Source organism: Pogona vitticeps, chromosome 5, assembly GCF_051106095.1.
Source record: "Pogona vitticeps strain Pit_001003342236 chromosome 5, PviZW2.1, whole genome shotgun sequence".
Classification (NCBI taxonomy): Eukaryota; Metazoa; Chordata; class Lepidosauria; order Squamata; family Agamidae; genus Pogona; species Pogona vitticeps.
Genome location: NC_135787.1, coordinates 2554244 through 2578629, shown reverse-complemented (window position 1 = coordinate 2578629; position 24386 = coordinate 2554244). Strand labels below are relative to the sequence as shown.

Genomic DNA, 24386 nt, shown 5'->3' with positions numbered 1-24386 from the left:
TTATAGATTTACTTGTTAACCGTTTTTCTTTTAAGATACATTTCATATTCTCTATTTTGAATACTGCATGGATAAACAAGTATAGCAAAACAACAACAACCAACTAAAGCATTACGTATTTATACAATAATGGGCTGTTGGCTTTTGATGATTAAAACAGTTATTCTTTCTTCTTCTTCTTAAGGAACATTTTGGTATCATTTACAAGAGTTGATTTCGCCGGACATTTATATATATCTTGCATTAATGATGTCCCTGGCACTATTTTTTGCTGCAGCTGGGATGACTGCTTTGTGTAAGTTCAGAAATGAGAATCTGAATTATTTTGGCTGTCTTTAGATGAGTGTGAAAAAATCTTTTCAAAAGCAAAGGTATATTCTACAAATTCATCTTACTCCTCATTGATTCCACTGAGAAGACAGAGGTGTGATTAAATTTCTTCTGTTGAAATCAATGGGTAAAATCCAACATTGTGAAAGCAGACATCCGTTTACACAATCTGGGTTTTGTGTCCTTCCACATACACCAGGACCCTAACATATCAACCCAAATTTACTGCACAATAGATGGGGTGGGGGCACAGGTGGGAAGGAAATTTGATTTGCCAGTAGCGTCTGTTACACTGGCAGAAGGACACAGTACAGTATATCTGTGAAGATTTCCAGTCATCCAGGTGAGGTTATCTGGAAGCTGAGTGATGGCAACTGACGGAAAAAGCTACTTGGATAAGTTTCAGCTTAACAAGAAAGAAGTCCAATTGCCATGAGTCAACTTCTAGACACAGTGCAATGTAATCTTATGGCATTGTAAAATTATCCCTGAATACCACAGTACCTTGTAGGCCAACATATTGTCTTAGAACCACTTGCTGAGTCCTCATTTTGTCTTGCAACTGTTTCCTTCTCTTCTAATAATCCTTATTTTAGGGATTAGAATTTCCTTATTTTTAAACAGCAGCAACACTTTCTGGAAAAGCTCTCACATTCTGGATGAAAGGGTGCAGTGGTTTCACCTGAGCTGGACAGACTTCTTCTGCATCCCCATCTCACACACACACACACACACACACGCGCACGCACGCACGCGTGCACACACACACACACACACACACACACACACACACACACACACACACACACACACACACACACACACACACACAAAATAACAGAAAACCAAAAAACAGGAGAAATGGCTGACATTGAGCTCCACTTTTGTAGAAACAGTTTCTTAACCTTAAAATTGTCTGGTGGGAACTCTTAGAGAAGAAACGCTTCTCTTTTTGACTCAGACGTCCACAGACAGGGCACTCTGCCTTGTGCTGTGTGGTTCCCAATTTTGTTTTAAACACAAAACAAAATTCTTTCAGTCACCACCAGAGTCTTGCTAAGCAGCTTTTTCAAGTGGATTTCATCTTCTAGGAGGAAGATGCCTCCTGTGATCGCTGCTGCTGCCACAAATTTCTGTCTGAGGAGGAGGGTGTAGCCATGGTCCCTGGCAACAGTTATTGTAGATGCCTCTTCCCTCTGTGAACTGTCCCTGGTCTCCCAGCTGTCCTTCAGGATATCCTCAGAGCAGCTAAAGCTGGACCCAAAAAAGGGAACTTGGCTTCTCCTCCAGTAATTCCTCCCCCTCTGTTTCTGGAAACCTTTTCTTGAGCCACAGATGAATGGGGGGACATTGTCATATGTTTGTGCATTTCCGGATGCAAAGCAAGATGTTTGTTTGTGCTTAGTTCCAAAGCTGTAGGGCATATCTACACACCTAAAGAGCCACCTTGCTGCAAGCACAAGAACTTGACCCTCTGAATACTGTGTGCAGGTTTTTCTATTTTTTTAATACAATATACAAGGCTTTTGATGTTGGACACTGATTTGCGCATCTCAGTGCACAATAGCAGACGTCTCCTCTGACTTAACTTGTGACAGTTCACGGCTGAGACTTACGTGGATTTCATTAGACTGTAGGGAAAACTAATAATACTTTGGCCCATTAAATTAGCAGCAGCTTAAAACATGAAAATACATTTTTTTCTAAAGAGGTGCAGCATTCCCTGCCCCAACAATTCCTTTCCCTGCAGCTCATCTATCACCCAAAGCTTCCCTGAAGACAGGAAATTAAACAGTTTGAGAGTAACTACCAAAAAAATCTCTCACTCATGTCCTGAACAGACATGCCAAGAAAGGTGGCAGGACTGAGAGAAGTGCCTCTCTTGAAGAATTAGTACCTGGGGAAGTGTGATCCTTCAGATAAAGGTAAAGGTTCCCCTTGACATTGAGTCCAGGCATGTCCGATTCTAGGGCGCGGTGCTCATCCCCGTCTCCCAGCCATAGAGCCAGTGTTTGTCCGTAGACAGTTTGCATGGTCACATGGCCAGCACGACTAGACACAGAATGCCGTGACCCGGGGTGGTCCCTATTTATCTGCTTGCATTTGCATGCTCTCAAACGACTAGGTTGGCAGGAGCTGGGACATACTCTCTCCGTCGCGTGGATTTGGTCTTATGACCTTGCAACACAGAGGCTTCTGCAGTTTAACCCGCAGCACCACCACATCCTTCAGATAGGCTAGGACTAAGTAGTATAAGGCTTGGGGGGGTCATAAATTGGAATCTGGATTGGACCAGCTCTTCAAGAGCAGGCCCACAGAGTGTGTACATCCAACCCAGATGTAACAAAGCATGGATAATCACCATAATCAGAACTGAATTTCCAGTTATTGCTGTTTTTGGGGGCGCGGGGTTAACCAGGGAATGAGTCCAGTCTGCGGTGGGTGCTGGGAGAGAACATCGGTCCACACAGAAGTACACAGAACTTGCCATCCGCCTTTTAGAATATGTCATATCATTGAAAACAAACCCTGGGGCTAAGGATTGGGCTACGTGATTCAAAATGGTTCTAAGCATCACCTGATTGGAGCAGGGGAACCCACCACTTCCACAAATAACCATATTTTTTTCCCTTCCTGGCTATGTTTAGATCATCACGAAGCAAACAAAACAGCCATCCTAAATAGTGCAGCTGAACGTATTAAGACATTTACAATCGCAAAGGAGCCATCAGTGAAAGGCAAAAACGGTAAGGAATATGCTCAGGGCCACATCTTCTACCCACCTAGAGTTCTGTGTGTGTTTGTTTTCTGCAGAGCCTCTTGCCAGGAATAAAATCTCTTATGTGGATTGCAGAGGGATGGTTTTGGGTAGAGGAACGAGGACAAAGCCCTTGCAGGGCCGTGGATCCTCTTTTAGGAAGAGGGGTCAGGAAGAAGGTTCCAGAACAGCTTCATAGCTTGCCAGAATCATTGGCTTAGAGAGAGAGGAGGCCATGCTGCAGCTCTTCTTTCCACTTATAAGCCCTAGGCTGTTATTTGACCTGCTAAGGAGTTTTGTCTCAAAGACCGAAAGATTCAGTTGTGCCCAGGTGTTTATTTTAAGATAAGAGTTAGGAGAAAAATAGGATAAAGCATTGAAGGTCACTGTTCACACTTAGAGAGGATTGGATATTTGCAGGTTGCTTTTACAAAACGACACATGCTCTACAGGGGGGATTTTTGACATGGATCACAAGAGATTCTGCCAAAGACTCTGCCAGGAGACTTCCTGGAAGGTCATCACTTTCATCTCCACTCCAGTTCTTCCTTTATGATTAAACTGAACTCATTTAATTATGCCTACTTGGGACGACAGAGGACGAGATGGTTGGACAGTGTCACCGAAGCGACCAACATGAACTTCACCCAACCCCAGGAGGCAGTGGAAGACAGGAGAGCCTGGCGTGCTCTGGTCCATGGGGTCACGAAGAGTCGGACACGACTTAATGACTAAACAACATAGCATAAGCAACATAGTAATTGAGCCTTGATGCTCTTTAAACCTACCTGTTCTAGTGAAATGCGGTCCTCCTTAGCTTCAGGATTCCTCATTTATAGCAGACAGCACCACAACTCCCTTGGCCAACTTCCCCTTCACTGGACCTGTTTGTACTTAGTCATCCAAGTACAAACAGATGACACCATCCCCCCATCTAGCTCCTCCTGATTGTGGTTTGCACCAAGACTCACAATGCTAGCGATGCCAAAGCCCTTGGTCCCTGCTAGTGGATGCCAAAGCCCCTGACAACATGAAGAAACCTGTTGATCCAGCAGATAACTTATTAAATGTACCTTAGGGTGTGATCACATGGAGAAATAGATTGCAGTTTGAACTGTTTGTGGAACCATCCGTGCAATCTGTTTCCTGATAATCACATGACAAATTGGGGTCCCTATGGACCTTGATCTGTGGAGCCGCTGGACTTTTGTAGTCCATCTCTAGGATTTCATTTTTGGAGCAATTCCCTGATGGACAGAAGAGTCTCTTTATGGTGATCACTCCTTGTGATCCTTTCAAGTGTTATTGGATGTATAAGTAGTGGATCTTAATTTTGTTTATAGCCTAGAAGCTACACTCTACACCTGTCTGTCATGCTTAATCTTAACCATATGTACTTGTGCCTTCTCATATATAAACACATGCAGTATATGCTTATGTATATGTATCCTCAAAGCAAAGAACTCTTTAAATGTAAAAATGATATACAGTACGGAGTTCCATAATCTGTGCACCCACTTGTAATTTTTTTCCCTTGCCCCTCTTGCTGAAGAGAGTTTAGAATCAGAATTAAAACCACTATGTGTGTATTTCCATGTTTGTTCTCTTTGTTCTGAGCTTACTGGAATTTCTGGCTTTCCTCTGAGACTCCTGAGAAATCAGCTAGTAATTCTGCAAATCCCCAAAGGAAAGAAATACTATACATCAAAAATGTAAATGAAGAATATTGTATGGGCAATTCCAGAATAAAACAAGCACCTGCTTGTGAGGCAAATCAAGGCTTACACATTCACTGATAGATGGCAGAGTATGGCATTTGTAAGTCAAGGTAAATCCCTTTCACTTCCACACAATATATGCAGTAAACATATTATGCAGTCTTACAATCTTTTCTGGATACTATGTATGAGGAGCAAGCCACACTATCTGGGGGTGAAAGACAGGCATTACCATCATTGAAGAAACATTCCATAGTGAAAACGGAAGAAATGCACTTTGGGAACACATTCATTTGAGAGCTATGCCTACTTGATCACCCTGCCAGTCTCAGACACTGAGAAGCAAAACTGTCCTTCCCTGCATTTCTCCATATCCGAATTCTGATTCTGGTTAGCATGTGGCAGGATATATGGAAATGATGGGAAAGAAGGAGAGATAAAGCGACTTGGAATGTCATTGACTCAAAATGTTGCAAACCTTTTAGATACAGAAATACTTGCAAAAACTCAGAAGTTAGCCGATGAGTTGGCTGTATGGACCTTAAAGACCATTCAACTGGAAGCTGCAATTGGTAAGTTGGAGATTGTATGCTACAGTACAGTAAAGAAGCTCCCTTAAGAGGTAAAAGATAGATGTTTAGTCAAGTATAAGCTTTCCTCACCTCATATGTTACAACTTAGCTTGCTTTCCTTTTTGTGATTGCTCATTAAGTGGTCAAGATGGACTTATTGATCAGACACCAGGATTTTGAAGGAATTGGGTACTTGGAAGGAAATGTTGTAATGGGAGATATATGTTTCCTTTCATGTACATTTTGACTCTTCTTCAGAGGCAACACCCAAAGTGGCCAACAAAACATACAAAATAAAATAATTGTAATAATCAATCACTAAATTCCTAAATAAATGCAAAAAAAAGAACATTGGGAAATAGATTAAAGGCAAGGAAGCCAACAATGAATAAAATATTACCGGAGAGCAGGGGAGAGGAGGAAAGGAAAGGAAAGGAAAGAAAAAAGCTTGAAATGGTAGCAGAACACAAGCAAAGACAGAGGTGATGTAGCTTATTGATGTAGAAAGTCCCAGGGATACCAAAGAGGGAGTCTTTACACTCACGATCACTGAATTCAGAAGGCCAAGGCACAAGTATGAGGGGTTCAACGGTCAATTGTAGGGGATGGGGAGGGCCATAGGGGAGGTAAGCTTTTGTTAAGCCTTATAAAGAGAACCAGCACCCTGAATTGCATTTGCAAATGCACCATTAGCCATTGCAGCTGAGGCAATAATGAAGGTCATCTTATTCCAAATTTACAACTTGCCAAAATTTAGTGAATAGTATTCTGAATCAGCAAAGATTTCAAGATCAGTCCCATGTAGAGCATATGCTAGTAATTTAATCAGGATGGAACTGATACAGGCATGATTGTAACCGCCTCTGACCTTGCCGGGGACAGACACAACTGGTGCACCCCACTTGAAGCCAAGCAGGCATAACTATCAGATTAGCAGCCAGTGGCATCTCCAAACCACCAGCTCCAGGAACAACTCTAAACTGGGAACCCAAATGCCCAGTGGAATTGTAACCCAGTGCAAAACAGGCTAACATCCTTTCTGCAGACTAACAGGTCTCCCGACTGACACCATAGCAGTCCTGAACAGGGATGTGCAGAGCAGACTCGAAACCTTTCTTATTCTTGCCTATTTTATGTGAACATCTATGTCCAGGCTTCCTTTCCCCGGCACCAGTGAGTTTCATTGGCTTCCTGTAAAAATGAGATTGCCCTTCTCGTTCATCTCTTTTGCTGTTGCTGTCTGTTTGTCATCTGTTCTTGTGATCCAGAATTGCTACCAAGTTCTGCCCAACTCAATACCTTTCTTAGGGAATCTTGCAAAGAAGACAATGCCATTTACACAGGAATTGTATTAATTCTGTGTACTCCTTTATGTTCTTTCAGGGGAGGGGGAGGCCATGAAACATTTGAGAAATACCACAAGGTTTCCTGAGATTTGGGGGGCTGTGGAGGGAAAGTATATAAAAGGAAAGAAATTCCTGCAAGGAGAAGGGGTAGAGTTTTTTTTCTCAGTTTCTTGCCAATTAGGAAAGGCTGTAAAATCCACTGCACTTATCTTTAACAAGAATGACAGAGAAAATGATTCATTTATCATTTTTAATACAAACATGACTGATTTGCACATTTCAAACCAACAAACAAGCCAGAACAGTTATATTCCAGTGTGTTCACATTTTGAAATTTTGCAGTGCAACTCAGTTTCTAAAATACGCAGAAATTGATTATAAAGTACAGTTGAACCATATGATAGGAATGTTATGCACAAGAATGAGTATATTCATAAGAATTACATACTAAGTTTGCCTTGTATTGGAGACCATTTTTACAAAAATGTCCGTATTAGGGAAAATTTTGTAGCAAATTGTATATCAGAAAAAATGAGAATGAAGATGCCTATGAATTTTCCTCCAGAATAAAAATAAAAAAAATTATGGGGAAATGTGACAAAATTAACATAGCATAGATCAAGTAAGATATCAAGTGAAATCAAGTTCCCCACATTCAACTCATGCTGGATCTTGATGGGATTTCAGTTTGTTTACCCTCAGCTAGCCCATCACAGACCATAGAGGCAGTTCAGAAGTGCGTCTGCAGAGTGAGATGACTTGACGAAGAACAGACATACAGACATGGGTGTTACCTGCTTGCTATAAATAATGTTCCTCATTGGTTGCATACAAATGTTTGAAAAACAATGCTTGTTGGCATGGCCTTGGCCTTGGGCAATGGCTAAGGGTGAAAAAAGAAGGAAAAGGAATGTTTTGCATTGCCTGTAGTACTAAGATTCCCGCTATGATAGTGATGTTTGCTGAGGACAGGCCAGAACACCTTGGGTCCCGCCCAGTGAGTCAGGATGGAGGAAAGTTCTGCAGGAAGAGTTTCACCCAGTTGGTCACTGAGAATACTTGGAGGCGACTGCCCGCCCTGTGGGGACCTCACTTGTGCCTCCAGAAGAAAGCTGCTTAGTAGCTTTGCTGGATCTACTATGTCCTAAGGGTTTATTCTTAGTTTCTTCACCTACTGAAGCCATAATCTCTCGAGACTGAAGGATGCCTGAACTAAAACTGAAGCCAAAGAACATGCTTGGAAGCTGAAGATAACATGTCTTCCCATACCTTGAACAACATTGATGACTGCCTGCTGCTTCAGACTTGGCTTTTTTCCAAAGATAAGTCTGACCATCACAGGACAAGAGATGGTATGCTAAAGGCCAAGTATTCGAGACAGACTGCACCGTTTTCTGAAGTTTGCTGTCCAAAAGGACTCAGCTCTCCCCTCGTTCAGCTTGAGACACTTTATTGACATTGGCAGTTCCCGGAAATAGAACAGCAATACTTTGGCGGGGGGCAGGGATGGGGAAAGCTTCCCTTGGCTCATGAGTACTGGTCATCACATGTGATCTAGTTCACTGAGCGTCAGCATAGCCTGCAGGGACAAAGCACTTCATCCTCAGTGAACAAGGGTCTCTCTCAAATCAGTAACAAAGCATCAGGTTGAGGAAGTGAAGGACACAATCCAGGAAATCATCACTGAAAGAAGAAGGTAAGCCATATCCATTTTTTTTTATTTATGTGATTTTCATAGGTCCACATTTACATTTTTAAAACCATCAGCTGAAGCCAAAACTAGAGGACACAGTGAAGGGAATTCAAGCCCAAGTATAAAAACAATTTAGGAATTTGTTAGAGCTCAGAAAAATTACTCTTGTCCTTATGTCTTTCAGAATCCTCCAGCTGGCTTTACCAGTCGGAAGTCTAAGCTCTAGAAGTTGCCATTTATTTATTTATTTATTTAATTTATATGCCGCCCACACTACCCAAAGGTCTCTGGGCAGCTTACAACATTCAAAATACAATAAAAAGACAAAACAATTAAAATGCAATTAAAATCAAATAAAAGAGTTCAAAAGCTCTTTCCCATGGGAAAGAATCTCGCAAGACCTTCACAACTTTCAGAAGCTGCTCAAACAGAGAAGACTGCCTAGTTGCAGAAAACCTTAAGCAGACACTCAGGCTAAAGACAGATTTTGAAAAAGTCTATTAAACTGAGATATATTTTGCCATGTCCAAATATAACTAATAGGCGAGTCTCTTATATACAGCACAGCTTTCAACTCAAGCTCAGGGTCGGCTCTTTAGGCCTTCAGGTGTCGTTCATCATCTGCAATTTGATATAAAACTCAGCCCAAGGTTAGCTCTCTGAAGCACTGAACACCAGAGTCTAACCAGAAATTCAAACTGGAAGGAGTCTTGGAAGCTTTGACAGCGGCAAGACTCCATTTTAGTTCTGTCCTGCAATTGCACACATTGGGAATGGTCTAAACTAGAGCACACCAAAAAAGTGGAAACCCTTGACGGGGGCTCTCAAACAGGTACAGATTGAGGTGGCCTGGGGGCAAATTGGGGTGAATTAGCTCACTTTCGCAATTATGTCATGTGATTTCCAGGAAAAAACCTAGCCAATCAGACCCTGCATTGCGATATGCAGCAAGACAAATGCCTGTCTGAATGAGCCCTCTGTGTGCCAGGGGAGGATTAATCTGTGGTTGAATTTTGTGGCTTATTTGGATATAGTTTCAACTAGAGATAAAGATATTCATGTTCATAAATGAATACAAATATCCCCGTCCCAGCTGCAGCTAATGCAGGTCTGGCCCCTGGAACGGGCTCGTCTATTCAAGCGCCGCCAACGTCCCACTCTTCCCACCAATTGTGGAAGTAGCTCCCCCGTCTCCCTCTCGGCTGGCCATTCCAGGCAGGGGTTGGGAGGGTGAGTCTCCCTGCGTGGCTGTTGAGTGGCCAGCTGAGCCAATGGGAGATGGAAGAGCTACTTCCATGATTGATGGGAACAGCGGGATGCTGGCAGTGCAGTAGCCCGTGAGTGGATGGGCCAGTTCCGGGGGCAGACCTGCATTAGGTGCAGTTGGGACAGAGATATTCGTTTATGACTTCAAATATCCCCATCTCTAGCTTCAGCCATAATGCTCTGCCTCTTTGAAAATTAAACCCTTTCTCTTGGAACCAAACATAACCCTTGGTGAGCTCAGAAATTTGAGCTTCTTTTCTGTTTAGCCCCTCAACTTACATTTATCCCTCCCCCTGCTCATTCTCCCATATATGTGCTCTACATAGGGTTCCTTTCCACTAATGTCTCATGACACACTCTACATTTTCGCAGCAAAGGCATTGCCCTCTGGTTAGGCGCTGATGTCTGAACTGCTTGATGGACCCATCCCTACTTATCTGAATCTAAAATATGTCTTAGCCTTTTGATTTCAAGTCTTCATTTCTTAGTCCTCTGATTGTCTGTTTTGTGTATCTTGCCTTAAAGTTACTACCTTCTCTTTTATGGATTACTTGAATTCCTCATACCCTGAAAGCTACTTTGGTCATGTATCTATTTGAACCTGTTCTGTGCTCTGCTGAGCAGATTTTTAAATGACAGAAAATGAGTAGTTAGTGTGCAAAATATAGCAAGGAGTGGGATCCCAAAGGGATCAGTATTGGGGCTGATGAATATTTTTACTGTTCAAGGGTAGTAAGGTGAGCAGGTAGCATATCTAGGTGTGTTGCTAGTACAACATTTTTTAGAGTGGCTAGAACAGAAATGAACAAAAGGATGGAGCAGGTAGAACAAACTGAATTGGAAAGAGTTTGAAAAGGATCTTTGTAATCTGCAGGAAGTGGCATTAAGAAAACAAAATACAGTGTAAGTGTAAACAGATGCATCTTGGTGCAAACGATCATGGGAGAAATGTAGCCTAAACTGGAGATTCTTAGGAGCTGTAGGGTCAGACGGCACGTTCTTGGATTTAGAGTGGGCTATGCGGAAGGGGCTGCCAGAGGAGTATTATTTGGGGGCAAGGGGTGTAGAACAAGCTCTTGGCAAGAATTAGGGAGACAGTCTGAAAGCGCGCGCACACACACCCCTGCCATAGGTTCGTCTTTCTCCTCTTCAGCCAGTCTGGACGAGGGCTGGAAGCTTCTCTGGCTTCAGGCACCCATAATCCTATGCGTGCAGGTTGGTTTCTTAATGCTGCCATTTCATGTGTCCAGTTTCTCTCTGGATGAATTTGTTGTCGGTCATGAGCGCTACTGCATTTTTAAAAGTATGAATGGGGTTCCCTTTTTAAGCCATAGCCAAGCAGGACCGGAGTTGCTGGAAATGCCATCCCTGGAGTGTATAGTTTTGGCTGCTCTCTCCCTCCCTCCCTCCCTCTCCTGCCTCCTCCTCTTTCACTCTCTCATATTTCCTTTCGTCTTTCTTCCCTTTTCTCAAAACTGAATTGTAATAAACCACAGTAATAGGATTACGTGAAACCATACAGTTCTGAACTATGAACTGAGTTACAACAGTGATGGGTTGGCAGGGTGGGAGGTGGCAAAGCTGAGACAGAAAGGTAAAAGGGATGTGGCTGTGACCTTACTCTTTCAACATCAACAACACTCTTATTACCATTATATTGGCTAGATTATTTTATTCAGCGATGCTATGTATATTGAAAAACCATGCTCTGTCAACACGTCCCTCTGCTTCAGTGAGATTTCAAGGCTTTCCCCTGAAAAGCACGCCCTGTTCTCATTTTCGCTTTCGGTGTTTTTTTTTGCTATTGGTGCAATGTTCTATGCAGGCAACTGCCAGATTTTATTCCACCCTGATGCCCTTTTTAGGTGAAAACAGAGCAGTAAAGACGTCATTCTGCGCAGGAATTGTAATAATTTCTGTATAGCTTGGCATTTCTTTCAGGGGAAAAAAAACATAAATCTTCTCAAAAATCTCACAAGATATCCACACAAGAGTCCTTGGGAGTTGGGGAGTCTCAGGCAGAGAAATATCTCTGTAAGGAGAAAAGAGTATTCTTCCTCTTCTCCCCCCCCCCCCCACTATTTGTTCTCCAAAAGTGAGCAGCCAGACAAGTCCCTAATTTCATCCTTTCATTCTGTCCTTCATGAATTCCAGTTTAGCTGGAATTCAAGTATTTTTTTAAATTCCAGAACTGGAGCATGGACTCCACGGAATATATGTACTTATTTCACCTGACAAATCAAAATGCCAGTCATTCTACTTCAATTGGTTTAAAATTATTTATAAATTTCTCAGGGACCTTCTGTTTCCTATGATTTTTCTAGCTGCTGTATTCTTCATAAACCAGGGGTTCATCGCTCGAGTGTTCTCATGGATCCATTACTGTCATGTGAGCCCTAGATTATCTCCGTGCCACAGAAGGGTCCAGCTAAATGCCTTTCTGGACAAGGGATAGCAACAGGTTCACTAGTCTGTTCTCTGGCAGCTTTTGAGCTATATTACAGTAATGCTCTATTCAAGGAGTTGCCTCTGAAGACAATTTGGGAAATGTGGTTTATGGTGTTTAAGGTTATCAATGCATGCTATAAATATGCAGTAGATCTGCCTTATAGCAATAGTTTAAATAAAGCTTATCATTAGAACAGAATAAAAAAGGAGCCTTCCCATCATGTGATCTGTTATCTTTTTGAGCAAGAAAGACAATTTAATTAGCACAAGACTGAATTGTCACTAAGCCCCAAACAAAACAATTCTCCTTTCTGGCTAAGTAGGGAAACAGCTGGAGAAGCTATCAGCTGGAGGAGCGATTAGAGATAGCAAGGTCTGCCACTTTGATGCAATGTGTGCCATTGTTGTTGTTGTTAAGTCGTTAAGTCGTGTCCGACTCTTTGTGACCCTATGGACCAGAACACGCCAGGCCCTCCATTCTTCCACTGCCTCCCAGAGTTTGGCCAAGTCATGTTGATCGCTTCGATGACACTGTCCAGCCATCTCATCCTCTGTCATCCCCTTCTCTTCTTGTCTTCACACTTTCCCAACCTCAGGGTCTTTTCCATGGAGTCTTCTCATGAGATGGCCAAAGGATTGGAGCCTTAGCTTCAGGATCTGTCTTTGCAGTGAGCACTCATGGTTGATTTCCTTCAGAATTGATAGGTTTGTTCTCTTTGCAGTCCAGGGGATTCTGAAGAGTCTCCTCCAGCACCACAGTTCAAAAGCATCAATTCTTCGGCAGCCGGCCTTCTTCCATACATCGCTACTGGAAAAACCATAGCTTTGATTATGCAAACCTTTGTTGGCAAGGTGATGTCTCTGCTTTTTAAGATGCTGTCGAGTTTTGTCATTGCTTTCCTCCCAAGAAGCAGGCATCTTTTAATTTTGTGGCTGCTGTCACCATCTGCAGTGATCATGGAGCCCAAGAAAGTGAAGTCTGTCACTGCCTCCATAACTTTCCCTTCTATTTCCCAGGAGGTGATGGGACCAGTGGCCATGATCTTAGTTGTTTTGATGTTGAGCTTAAGACCGTTTTTTGCACTCTCCTCTTTCACCCTCATTAAGAGGTTCTTTAATTCCTCCTCACTTTCTGCCATCGATGACAATATCGTATAACATCTATATGCTTTTACAATACAATATTATTCTCAGCTGTAAAATGTTTAGTATATTTATATCATATCTCTGTTTGCAAACTGAAAAGCAAAACAAGCAGGCAGTTGCCCGCAATTGTTATGATTTCATAAAACTACTTTCAATTTCGGGCCATTTTAAAGCAAATTTCTGCAAACCATCCCAATCTCTCTAATATTCTTAAACAGGCAAGGTATCAAAACCTGACAGAAAAAGAATTTAAGCTATCAAGATTAACACCTCACATATTCTTCTTCTCCAGGAACCTAACATGATTGTAAGCCTATCATGTTTATTGCTAAATTGGCCAAGGCCTTCTTTGATCAGTCCCAGGTGCATTCTGCACAAGACCTTTTTCTTCTGGTTTCTGGAGTCTTCATATTGTTGACCTAACAGATCTTGTTTGTTTGTTTGTTTGTTTGTTTGTTATATATTGAACTGTGAGGTCTGACTCGTTCCTTCTAGGACTCATTCTACTATCACAAAGCACTAAGATTTCTCACCCTGGGTATCTGGATTTAAGTTCCTCTTTTCCAGACTACAGTATATACTTAAAGTCCTTATTTCCTCATTTATGACACTTTTTCTAAATGCTCTGTCTCTATAAACATTGGCCATGCATACTTACTACAATCTAACTTCTAAACTGTTTTAAAAACTAAATTTCTTCTAAGTTTCCAGCAGTCTGATCTTACACCTCCTACTTGCACCAGGCTGCCAATACATTTGTGGACTCAATTCAAAGTGCTGGTTTTAATGTATTAGCCTTCTGTAGATCAAGGTCTCAGAATGCCTTCTTTGTTAAAAACTTAATTATACCTTGAGATCATCATGTGAAACTTCCCCCCCACCTGTTCTGAGACAGGTGCAGTGGCTGATGAACAGGGAAGGATCTCTTTGGCTATAGCTCCCTGCTGATCGAATGCCTTTATGTGGAGACCCGCAAGCTTTAGTATCATAGTCTTTGGGGCATTCAGTAAAGGTGGTTCTTCATTCCCAGGCATTTGAGCAGTGGTGTAGTGGAGCCAGAGTTTGCAGTGTACAAGGGAACAAAAGTTCTTCAGCTCTATTGCAAAACAGTTCTAAACCTTTCAATAAAAATTAGGAAGAGTTTGTCTAATTTTGGTGCATACAACATCCCAGTTGCATTTCGTACCTTGTGCTGCCTTGGTGTTTGAGAAAACTGGCTACAAAAATTATCAAAATGGCAATATCCTCAGGGTAATCTGCAAATAGTCCATAAAGCTAACATTAAAGACATGTCAATGAGCCCAAAGAGAGCCACAATACTAGAATGTTAAGAGACAGCAATAAAACCTAAGCAATAAAGAACAAATAATTTTTTTTAAGCCTGGTGGAATCGGAGGACCTTAAGCTGTACCCTAAGTTCTTATGATAAGGATGTTAAGCAAATCTCTCTTGGGAAGGCTGACACTGAGAAGGCACTTTCTCTGCCAGGAAGCTCTTGCATGGGCGTGGGCTGTGGTTCCAAAGAAATGCCTCGAAAGAGGACTTTAATAATTGGGCCGAGATGTGTGAGTGCAGCTGATTCTTCTGTCAGGCTGGCCCTAAGCCCTCTGTGGCTTTAACACTTTGAATTAGGCCAGGAGTCAATGCATTGTTTCAGAATGCAATATCAGAGACGGTGCGCCTCTGAATCCATTATTTTGCCTCTTCCTGTGTCAGATGATCACAGGCATCTGGTTTGGCATTTCTGGAAAAAATATTCTGAATTACATAAATTTAAAAAAAAAATTCTAGCTAGCTGGATAGCTCAGAGGTTTAGGTACCTAGCTGCAGAGCCAGCGGTTGAGAGTTCAGTTTCCCACTGTGCCTCCTGTGACTAGCCCCAGCCTTTGAAGTCTTGGGCAAGCTGCATAGTCCCAAGGCATCCCTAGAAGAAGGGAATACTTCCGAGTCCTCTCTCTACCTGGAAAACCCTGGAAAGGGTAGCCATAACTCAGAAGTGACTTGATGGCACGTCAAGATGATGATGATGATTTTACTCTATTGATGACCATTTTTTAAAATTCTATTGTTAAACTGATTTGATACCATTTGGATCCTCTCCTTCTTTGCTGTATGTTTCAGTACAGATCTTCTTAGGTACAGATATGAATTGTACTTCTTAATGAAAACATTACAGCAAACATTGCAAGAGGCTGAATACTTTGCTAATTTTATAAATTATGGTGAAGTGATTTATGTCATGTGTTGTTCAGCTACTTCTGAAGATGGCCACCTTAATAAGAGTTTTCAAGGTATTCAAGATGTTCAAGAAATAGTTTACCACTGCCACTCCCTATTCAGCTTCCATGCCTGAGTGTGGATTTGAACCCTCCTCTTAGAGAGCCCAAAACACTATCTAATAAACCATACTGGCTCTACAATATGAATTCATACTTTGAAACATATGCTATATCATTATAAGATGATTGATAGTATAATATACAATGATTCACTTCGATGCCATGTTGTTGTTTTATCTGCCCCATCCTTCAATCCTGACTTCAGCTAAATTGCCTCTTTTATTCTCTCTTTCTCTTGGACTATGGCTGACTTGGGTCAAAGAGGACATTTCTAGAAAGCTTCATCTAGGCTGGGTGCTACACAAGGAGACCTTGTATTTATTTGATGAACTGCTAAAGACATGGGAAGAATCGAGACAGTTTTGTGAGGAGGGACACGCCACGTTGGTTTGTATTAATAGTAGAGAAGAGGAGGTGAGCAGCACATGGGTAAATATAAAGGCAGTCTCCACTCTTCACAGAATGACCATCATGTCAAAGCACAATGTTGATGGGTCCTAAAGAGGCTCGTGGCGCCTTTTACAATGCTTCCATCTTGCCCTACTCGAAGAAAGTCACATGGCATCCATGTTTACAGGGACTGAACTCCACAGAGGAGAGAAAGGAGTCAGAGACCTGTACATTTTTTTAAAAGTATTTGCAGTATTTAAAATGTAGAGGCAGACATGGTTATAAACCAAAGTGGCATGAATCCCTATGAAGAAATGGTTCCTCCTCAGACATACTGAGAGTTCCGTCTGGATGTCCCTTGAGTGTAACATATCAGTCTTAACTCTGTCTCTCTCTGGCCATACCCACGGCTGAAATTCTGGATTTTTCTTCCCCTTCACCGTTTTTGTCAGTTGGGTAACCATTAATTAGCACTGTACTTACTCATTTAGCTAGGGCAGGACTAAAGGAAGAGTTGGAATGCAACAGGAAACTGGATCCTCCCCACCTCTCTTGTACTACTAGCTGGAATTCCGTGGTGTGAAAGAGCTGCTGCGCTTCCCATTTCCATTCATGTTTTCAACACAAAACTGATGATTTGTGGCCCCATCCAGGCAAGAGGCTGATCACTGGTCCTTTGGTGTGTGTGTGGGGCGGGGGGGGGGGGGGGCTTCCGACTGTCTTTCTTCATTCTGGACCACAAGCACACAAAAAAAGGCCCCACAGCAATAAGGAAATATGTGTCCAATAAGTTTGTGAAGTGAAATTAAAATGTTAAATGTTAGCTCCCAGCTCACTCACATTAAATTCTTCTTCAGGGAAAACTATTAAAAAATTAAATACACTCTTCCTGTCTTGAACTCACAAACCTTTTAAAGGATTTAATGGCCAGGTGTAAAAAGCACCTCTTAAAAAGCAAAATGTATTATTAATATAGTACACTCTGATGACCACCATTAAAATGATGAGAAAATCAATTCACCAATGTCCATGACCACTTCCCTAAATCAGCTATAAATTAAATTACAACAAACATTAAAATAGAAAGGATTGGTGCCAGAAGTATTTGCCTTGAGCCTCACACTCTTGAACTTCAGTTCTAATGGTTGTTGTGGGTTTTTGTGCTCTTTGGCCATGTTCTGAAGGTTGTTCTTCTTGACGTTTCACCAGTCTCTGTGGCCAGCATCTTCAGAGGACTGGAGTAGGAACTCTGTTCATGCTCTGTTGGTGTTTGTTGGATAGTTGAGTATTTATAGTTGTGGGAACAGCTTTTGTCCTTTTCAGGAGATAGGGTGATCAGCATGTTTTTGTTGTGGATGTATTGTTGTGATAAATGGGAGAGATTATCTGTCACTGTGGTTGATGGGTGTCTTTAGCTGGTCTTTTTTTTGTGCAATGATCCCTGGTCCTTGTGGCTGGGTAGAGTTCGTTGACCTTCTGCAGGCTGTATTTTCCAGTGCTGGAAGCCAGGCTTTGTTCGTTTCAGACTTTTTTCTTTTTTGTTGTTGAAGCTATGCTGATGTTTATGGATTTCAATGGCTTCCCTGTGCAGTCTAACATAATGATTGCTGGTGTTGTCCAGTACTTCAGTACAGTGGTGCCTCGCTAGACAGTTACCCCGCATGACAGTTTTTTCGCTAGACGTTGACTTTTTGCGATCGCTATACTGTAGTGATTCACAAAACAGTGATTCCTATGGGGGAATTTCGCTGGACAATGTTTGGTCCCTGCTTCGCAAACCAATTTTCGCTAGACGGCGATTTTGACAGCTCCCTCCACGCTCGCAAAACAGATGTTTTCGGGACCTAAGCTTTGCAAGACAGTTAAACAGCTGATCAGCAGTTCGCAAAGCGGCTTTCCTATGGCCGATCTTCGCTAGACAACGTCGATTCTTCCCCATTGGAACGCGTTAAACAGATTTCAATGCATTCCAATGGGGAAATGCTTTTCACTAGACAATGATTTCGTTAAACAGCAATTTCAGTGGAATGGATTATCATCGTCTAGCGAGGCACCACTTATAGAATTTCATGTCCAGCTTGTTTTAGACTATCAGGGTGGTTCCAGGTTCAGAAATAAAGGGCATCTCTATCTCATATACCTGTACCTGCTTAAGCCAAAGGCTGAACATGGATTAATTGCCACCTATATGTTAGGGTTGCTATAAAGTATTTCAGTCTATGGTCCAAATTTTAGGTCACCCTGATTGTAGTTTTTCTAGCATATTAGATATTTCTATTCCAGTCTATGAAATGTGTTTTTTTCCCTTCCATAGAAAGTAAAAGCTGTGGTTATGACTTGATTTGATAACATTTATTGATCAGTTTTCTTAAATTATGTGCCAACTGATGTCCTTTTAGACATCCCGGCTAATGTTTACCCTTGTATTTATCTACTAACTTGCTCAGTTAAACAACAAAGTGGTTCATGCTGGAAAATCTTAATTGAATAAGGGAAATCAGTACTGTATCATACCAAATGATCCCTTGCCTAAATTAAGATATTGTTTTGATTTGTTTTCATGGTTCATTCACTTCTGAACTGTCCATTCCACTTGTTATAGCCTGAGTTAGTACACCTGGCATTTCTTTACATAAAACACATTAGAGAATTCTTACATAATAGGGCACAAATCTGAAAACTTTATTTTTATTTATAATATTTATATTTGCAAACTGTCTTGGGTCCTCTTGAAGGGGAAGGCAAAGTATTGTAATTTTAAATAAATAATAGTTTAATAATAATTTAATTCTCTCTTTAATGTATTACATTAAATCCAAGACTTGAAGTGTTTTCTTATGAAAGAACTGGAATGGGAAGAGAACCTTAAAAGTAAATTACGGCAGGGCTTCACACTATTTCAAAAAAGAATATGCCATTTATGTTGGAAATGCGGGAGCTTTGGCTTCAAAAAGGGACTATAGCCTCCTTACATTCTTTATACAGTACAGTGAAAGAGGGGAACTGAAGGTTGTATATACACTCTAGACTACAAGAAAGCTGATTTCTCTATGTTTAAGAAAATACTATGTGAAATCCTATATTCAGAAATACTGAAATAAAAGAGAGTCCATAATGAATGGGAGGTTCTTACAGGTGAGACTGCAAAAAATAATTCTTCCAACAACAGAAAGTGGGAAGTGTGGCTTCATAAGGAGCCTTTCAATTAGGTAAAATTAGAAGGGGCATAGAGAAGAAATGGAAGGAGGGGCAAACAATCAAGGAAGATAAATGACAGGCCAGCGTTTGTATGGAGAACCTCTGAAGCGTTAGAGCTTAGAATGAGAAAGGATGCACAGATAGTGACAGAAAGGAGGCACCGCTCAGCACCAGCTTTCTTTCCATTCTGTCCTAGAAGCAAAGCTGGGCTCAGCCAGGCCCAAGAAGCATAAAGCAGGCCGTGAGAAGGCTGCAGCCCAAACCGATAAAGAAGCTTACAGAGTGAAGAAATGAACTGCATCCAAAAGGTTCCAAAAGGATATAATCACAGAGGTTCTGCCCATAACCTTTGAGAATTCTTGGAAGACAAATGAAGCCCTTATAGACTGGAGACAGGCAAACCTCTCTTTATAAAGGGGGGAGGGGGAGAACAGGATGCGCGGTGAAAAGTCCAGGGATTCAAGATGACCATAACCAGCTGGACCAAAGCAATCAAATGAGTTTCAGAAAAGAAAAATGTACAATTCTACTCACTGGAGGAAAGATCAGATGCACAAATAGAGGATTTGTCACACCTGGCTCAGCAATATTATGTGTGAAAAGGAACTAGTGGTATTTAAAGACCACAATCTAAATATGAGTCAGCAGTGTGATGCAGTCAATGGAATTCTGGATTGGCTCAACAGGGTCCAGATCAGGAGAAGCAACAGCATCACTCTGTTCTGCTTTGGTCAGACCTCACCTGGAATCCTGTGGCCAGATCTGGTCACTATTCTTTAAGAAGAATATCAATGAAGGTGATGGATCCAGAAAAGGACGATCAAGATGGTAAAGGCTCTGGAAACCAATTACAGGTGAAACAACTGAGGGAGGATGGTATGTTTAGCCTAAAGAAGAGAACAGCAGATGCATTAATCATTTTCATATATTCAAAGCGCTGTCACATGGAATATGGAATAAACTTGTTTTCTGGAACTCCTGGTGGTGGCATCTGAACTAAAAGAGTTCATGTTGCAATAAAGGAGATTTTGACCAATCATTCTATGACAATCAGAGCTGTTTGACAATAGGATGGAGTACCTCCAAAGATTGTGAACTATCCTCCACTGGAGGTGTCCAAAATAAACTTCAGGTGGCCATATCCCAGAGCTGATTTAGCTACAAGTTTCCTGCATCAGCAGAGGGCTGGCTTAGATTACACTTGGTGTTCCTTCAAATTCTAAAATTTCATGAATTCTGTGAACTTCTGTTGGCAATAGGTTATCCATTTTGGGGAAGTATATTCTATAGCTATAGTGGTTGTTGTTTTTTAAAAAAAATCTAATTGCTTCCTCATTATATATAGTTGATGATATACTGTACTTTATGTGAACATGTCTGTTTCTTCCAGTATTTTAGTTGCCATGCTATTTTCCTTTTTTTAAAAAAACTAGCGTGTATGTTTATTTTAAATCGATGCCGCAGAAGTTGCATGGCAAAACACCCACAGCCTCTTAAGGCTGAAAAGGAGGCCGACAACACAGGCATGATATTGTGCAGCATTATTGGGCCGTTTCCTGGCATTAGGAATAGTAGATACAGAAACACAATGTCCAACATTCATAAACGGGGAGTTTTGAAGAATTGAATGGTGTAAGGAATGCATATTCCTTTGACCTGATTAAGCATAGACAGATTGAAGGAAAGCCTGTCACAAAAGAACCTAAGAAAAGCCTTGTTGGATTCAAACAAAAGCCTCTCTAGTCCAGCCTGTCCTGTTTCTTACAGTAGCCAACCAGAGGCCCCTCTCTGGAGCTCATGTGGAGGATACAAACACGGTAACAGCTTTTTGCTTTCTCTGACACGGAAAGTAATAGGTAGCCATTGTGAGTCCTGGTTCTCTCCACTTCTCTTCATGTTATTCCCATTGAATATATGGAAGGGGCTATTGATGCCCTGAGCAGAGTGCATTGTTTGAAAAGGGAAGGAGAAGAGAATTTCTGATTGTGCTTTTTGCAGGTCTTCCTAGAAAATGAAATCCGTACCTCACACGAGGACTTCTGGATTGGCCTGATTTTTAAGGGGGACTGGACATGGGTTGATGGCTCGAAGTATGAACACAAGTGAGTTAAGTTTGTCAACAAAACCTCCCTGTGTTTTGTACTGTAGAAAGTAATTCATTCTTCTGTTTAGTGAAATATCGTCTTCTTTGCATCTGTTTAGAACTTAGTACCAGAGTTGATTTCCTTGGTATTACAGCACCCATAATAATATTTTTAATATCAAAAAAAGGTTGGTAGAAGAACACCAAACAATATGTTGGTGTTCATTAAAATTTCTGTAAAGTTGAGGTGTCAAACCCTGCCTAAATATGCAAGGTCATTGCACGTCGTGATGAAGGTATAAATATCTTTGTTAAAAAGGCTGCTCTAAACAGTGTCGGCGGAGAAAGGACATCCCTCTTTCAGTATGTCTGTGGCATTCTGCGTAGAATGCCAGGAAACAGGTAACAAGACATCCTCTATTAATTCCAGGGAATGTTAAAAAGTTACTATAGAGCAATTTTTTAAAAGAGAGAAAAGAATCCTATTGTCCCAAGGTAAACTTTTAAACAGCTTTTCAGTTCCCAAATTGCTGTGCTTCACAAGATGCATAATCTCAAAGGATTTGAAGAGCTTGAGCCAGGAATAGAAAGATTGATGAAGGTGACAATACAGAAGCATGTTCACTGCCTTCCAAGGTCTAGAAATTGTTCTCATTGGCAACTGACAAAGAGAGGTGAAGGCACAATTGGTTACAGTTGTGTTGTCGGTTTGGAGAATGTGTCTGTTCGTTTCCCTAGATCTTTGGAGATTATTCATTTTACCAAATGTTATATGTCTTTCAAAGGTTACCCTGCGACAACAGGGTTTTTAAAAAATCTTTTGAATTTGCTCTTTAAAAATCTTTTTAAACTCTCTGATGTTAGTTGATTTCTCAGTAGCCACCTCCTGACAGTTTGGTTTCTCCACTTTGAAAGCCTTGGTTACATGGACAAGGGGAATTGTGCCCTGTTCATGCTACACTGGTCCATTTAACCAAGGATGCTGTATAATTGGGGTTGGGGTTAGGGTGCTTGTCGCGTGCTTCTATTCTGAACTTGTTTTTAGATATGGCAGCCATTGGAGGAGAGAATCTAAGTAGTGGACTGTATCAAACAAGGTGGGAAGTAACAATACCATTTTCCTGAATTAAAAGGCCTCCTAAATATATGATTTGCTCCTTAAAAAGCTGCTGTTATAAATAATAAAGCATTTCTTCTCTGTTCGGTAGCAGAACATTTCATTTCCACATTGACATTGAGAGGCCCATGATGATTCTAAGATCTCTTTCTGGGTCAGTCTTCATTGGTTTGGACCCCTTCAGTGTATACTTGAAGTCCAGACTTTTTCCTCCAAAATACATCACATTACGCACTTCGGACTACATTGACCATTTGGTTATTTCTCCTCCAATTTGGGAAATACATTTCCTGAGCTCTGGACAACCTACTTTGTTTTAAAGCCATCCTGAATAATTGAATGTCATCTGAAATCTTGGCCGTCACAATGCTCACCCCTAAAAGCACGATTCCAAACACAGATTCTGAGACAATCTCATTTATTCCCTTCTCTTACGAGGACAAACCATTTATACCTGCTTTCTGCTTCTTGTTTTTTTTTCCATGATTCCCAATCTATAAGAGCATTTCCCCTCTTGCCCTGTGAATGCTAGGTTTGCTCATGAATCTTTGGCAGAGCACTGTGTTGGTGTTTACTGGATCACCACAGGCACATCTATGTTGACACTTCCAAGGAATTTAAAATGTTAATAAGTTGCAGGAACTATGCCGATTCTTCTTTAGCCTGTCCTTCGTAACAGAAACTGGGATGTTGCATGCCCATTCTCATGCTGGTTGCAAGGTTAATTAATCAAGGGATTGATCCTGCAATGGGGAGCCTGTAGTAAGCAGGGAGCAGCATACATGATTTCTCCCCCACATTTAGACGAGAGAATACTAACCTTTCTATTTAAATATGATTTCTACCAATTTGCTAGAAAAAAGTTTGTGCAAAGGGATATTATTTGGAGGAATCTCTCAAGGATTTCTCTTGAGTATTAGGACCAATGCAGTTTTTTTAATGGAGAGAGAGAAGAAGAAGCTGGAAAAAATATGTAGTCAGATGAATACAATCAAACATAGATAACTACTTTGGCAATTTGATAGAGATTGGCTGAATTGTTAATTGATCGGTGCTGTCTTTTATTTTCAGATTTTGGAAATTTAATTGGCCAGTGGCGAACGGAAACTGTACTGTATTAAAAGCATTTTGCCATGCCGAGGCGGAATGTTGGGAAAACATTGAATGCAACTCCCTGAGACGGAGCCTTTGTAAAATGAAGCCTAATGCACACTGGTATATAGAAAATCCTTGACATGAATAAAACTGGATGCCAACATCTTAATACAAGAACAAAACAACCCTTCTCCCTTTGAAAATTCTGAATTCACAGCTAGCCTTCTGAATGATGGAACCCGGAGCATAGAAGAAATCAACTTACTGACATCAGCATTCAAAAGGTGTTTATCCGTGTTACTTCTTTGGACCTGTAAAAGATATTTTGAAACTTTAAAGACTTAAATACCCGCAAAACGAAAATGTCAAAGAATTCTCTTGTAGCCCATGGCCACAGCAATAAAATAATGTACTGTATTTACCAACATTTGTTTTCATGCTGGTTTTAGTTACTTCGCAAGCTACCTTTGGACCTGTAATTGTAAATTTTTAAGTAACATTGCAAGTTACTTTTTATAAAGTAACATTTAGTCCAAGCTTTGTATAATCCTGTTGTTTCTTCTTCTTCAGGAAGGTTCTTTTTAAACAGCCACTGATCCAAAGTCCAAGACAATCAATCCTATAAACTGCCTCTGTATAAACATTCTTGAACTACATATTATTGAATTCCTTCTGTCCACTGCCTCTGGGCCGCAGGTTCTTGACAAGGCTTATTTGGATTAAAGAGGACAAAACTGAATGTTGTAGGGAGTCATACACTAAACGTCTAGTAGCTGAGCAACAATCCTGTTCCACAAATTACTTGAAATTCGTTATCCTAGAAGAACAGAAATAATCTCAGTTCTGCCGTGTTTCAACTCCAAATATTTAATTTATTTTTTCCAGTT

General features: G+C 41.1%; 1 protein-coding gene across 2 annotated transcripts in view; it reads left to right on the top strand.

Moving 5' to 3' along the window:
• The window catches only part of LOC140701295 (uncharacterized), a 28910-nt gene extending 4747 nt beyond the window's left edge, over nucleotides 1-24163 (top strand). Inside the window, exons 2-7 of one of the 2 annotated variants that reach the window (XM_078394420.1) lie at nucleotides 185-295; nucleotides 2979-3077; nucleotides 5292-5378; nucleotides 15879-16030; nucleotides 21203-21306; nucleotides 23476-24163. In XM_078394420.1, coding sequence (XP_078250546.1) covers nucleotides 185-295; nucleotides 2979-3077; nucleotides 5292-5378; nucleotides 15879-16030; nucleotides 21203-21306; nucleotides 23476-23638 — 716 coding nt within the window. In that variant the 3' untranslated portion in view covers nucleotides 23639-24163. The remainder of the gene's footprint in view (nucleotides 1-184; nucleotides 296-2978; nucleotides 3078-5291; nucleotides 5379-15878; nucleotides 16031-21202; nucleotides 21307-23475) is intronic. The other variant, XR_013545741.1, reaches the window with a different exon arrangement.
• The last annotated feature ends 223 nt before the right edge of the window (nucleotides 24164-24386 follow it).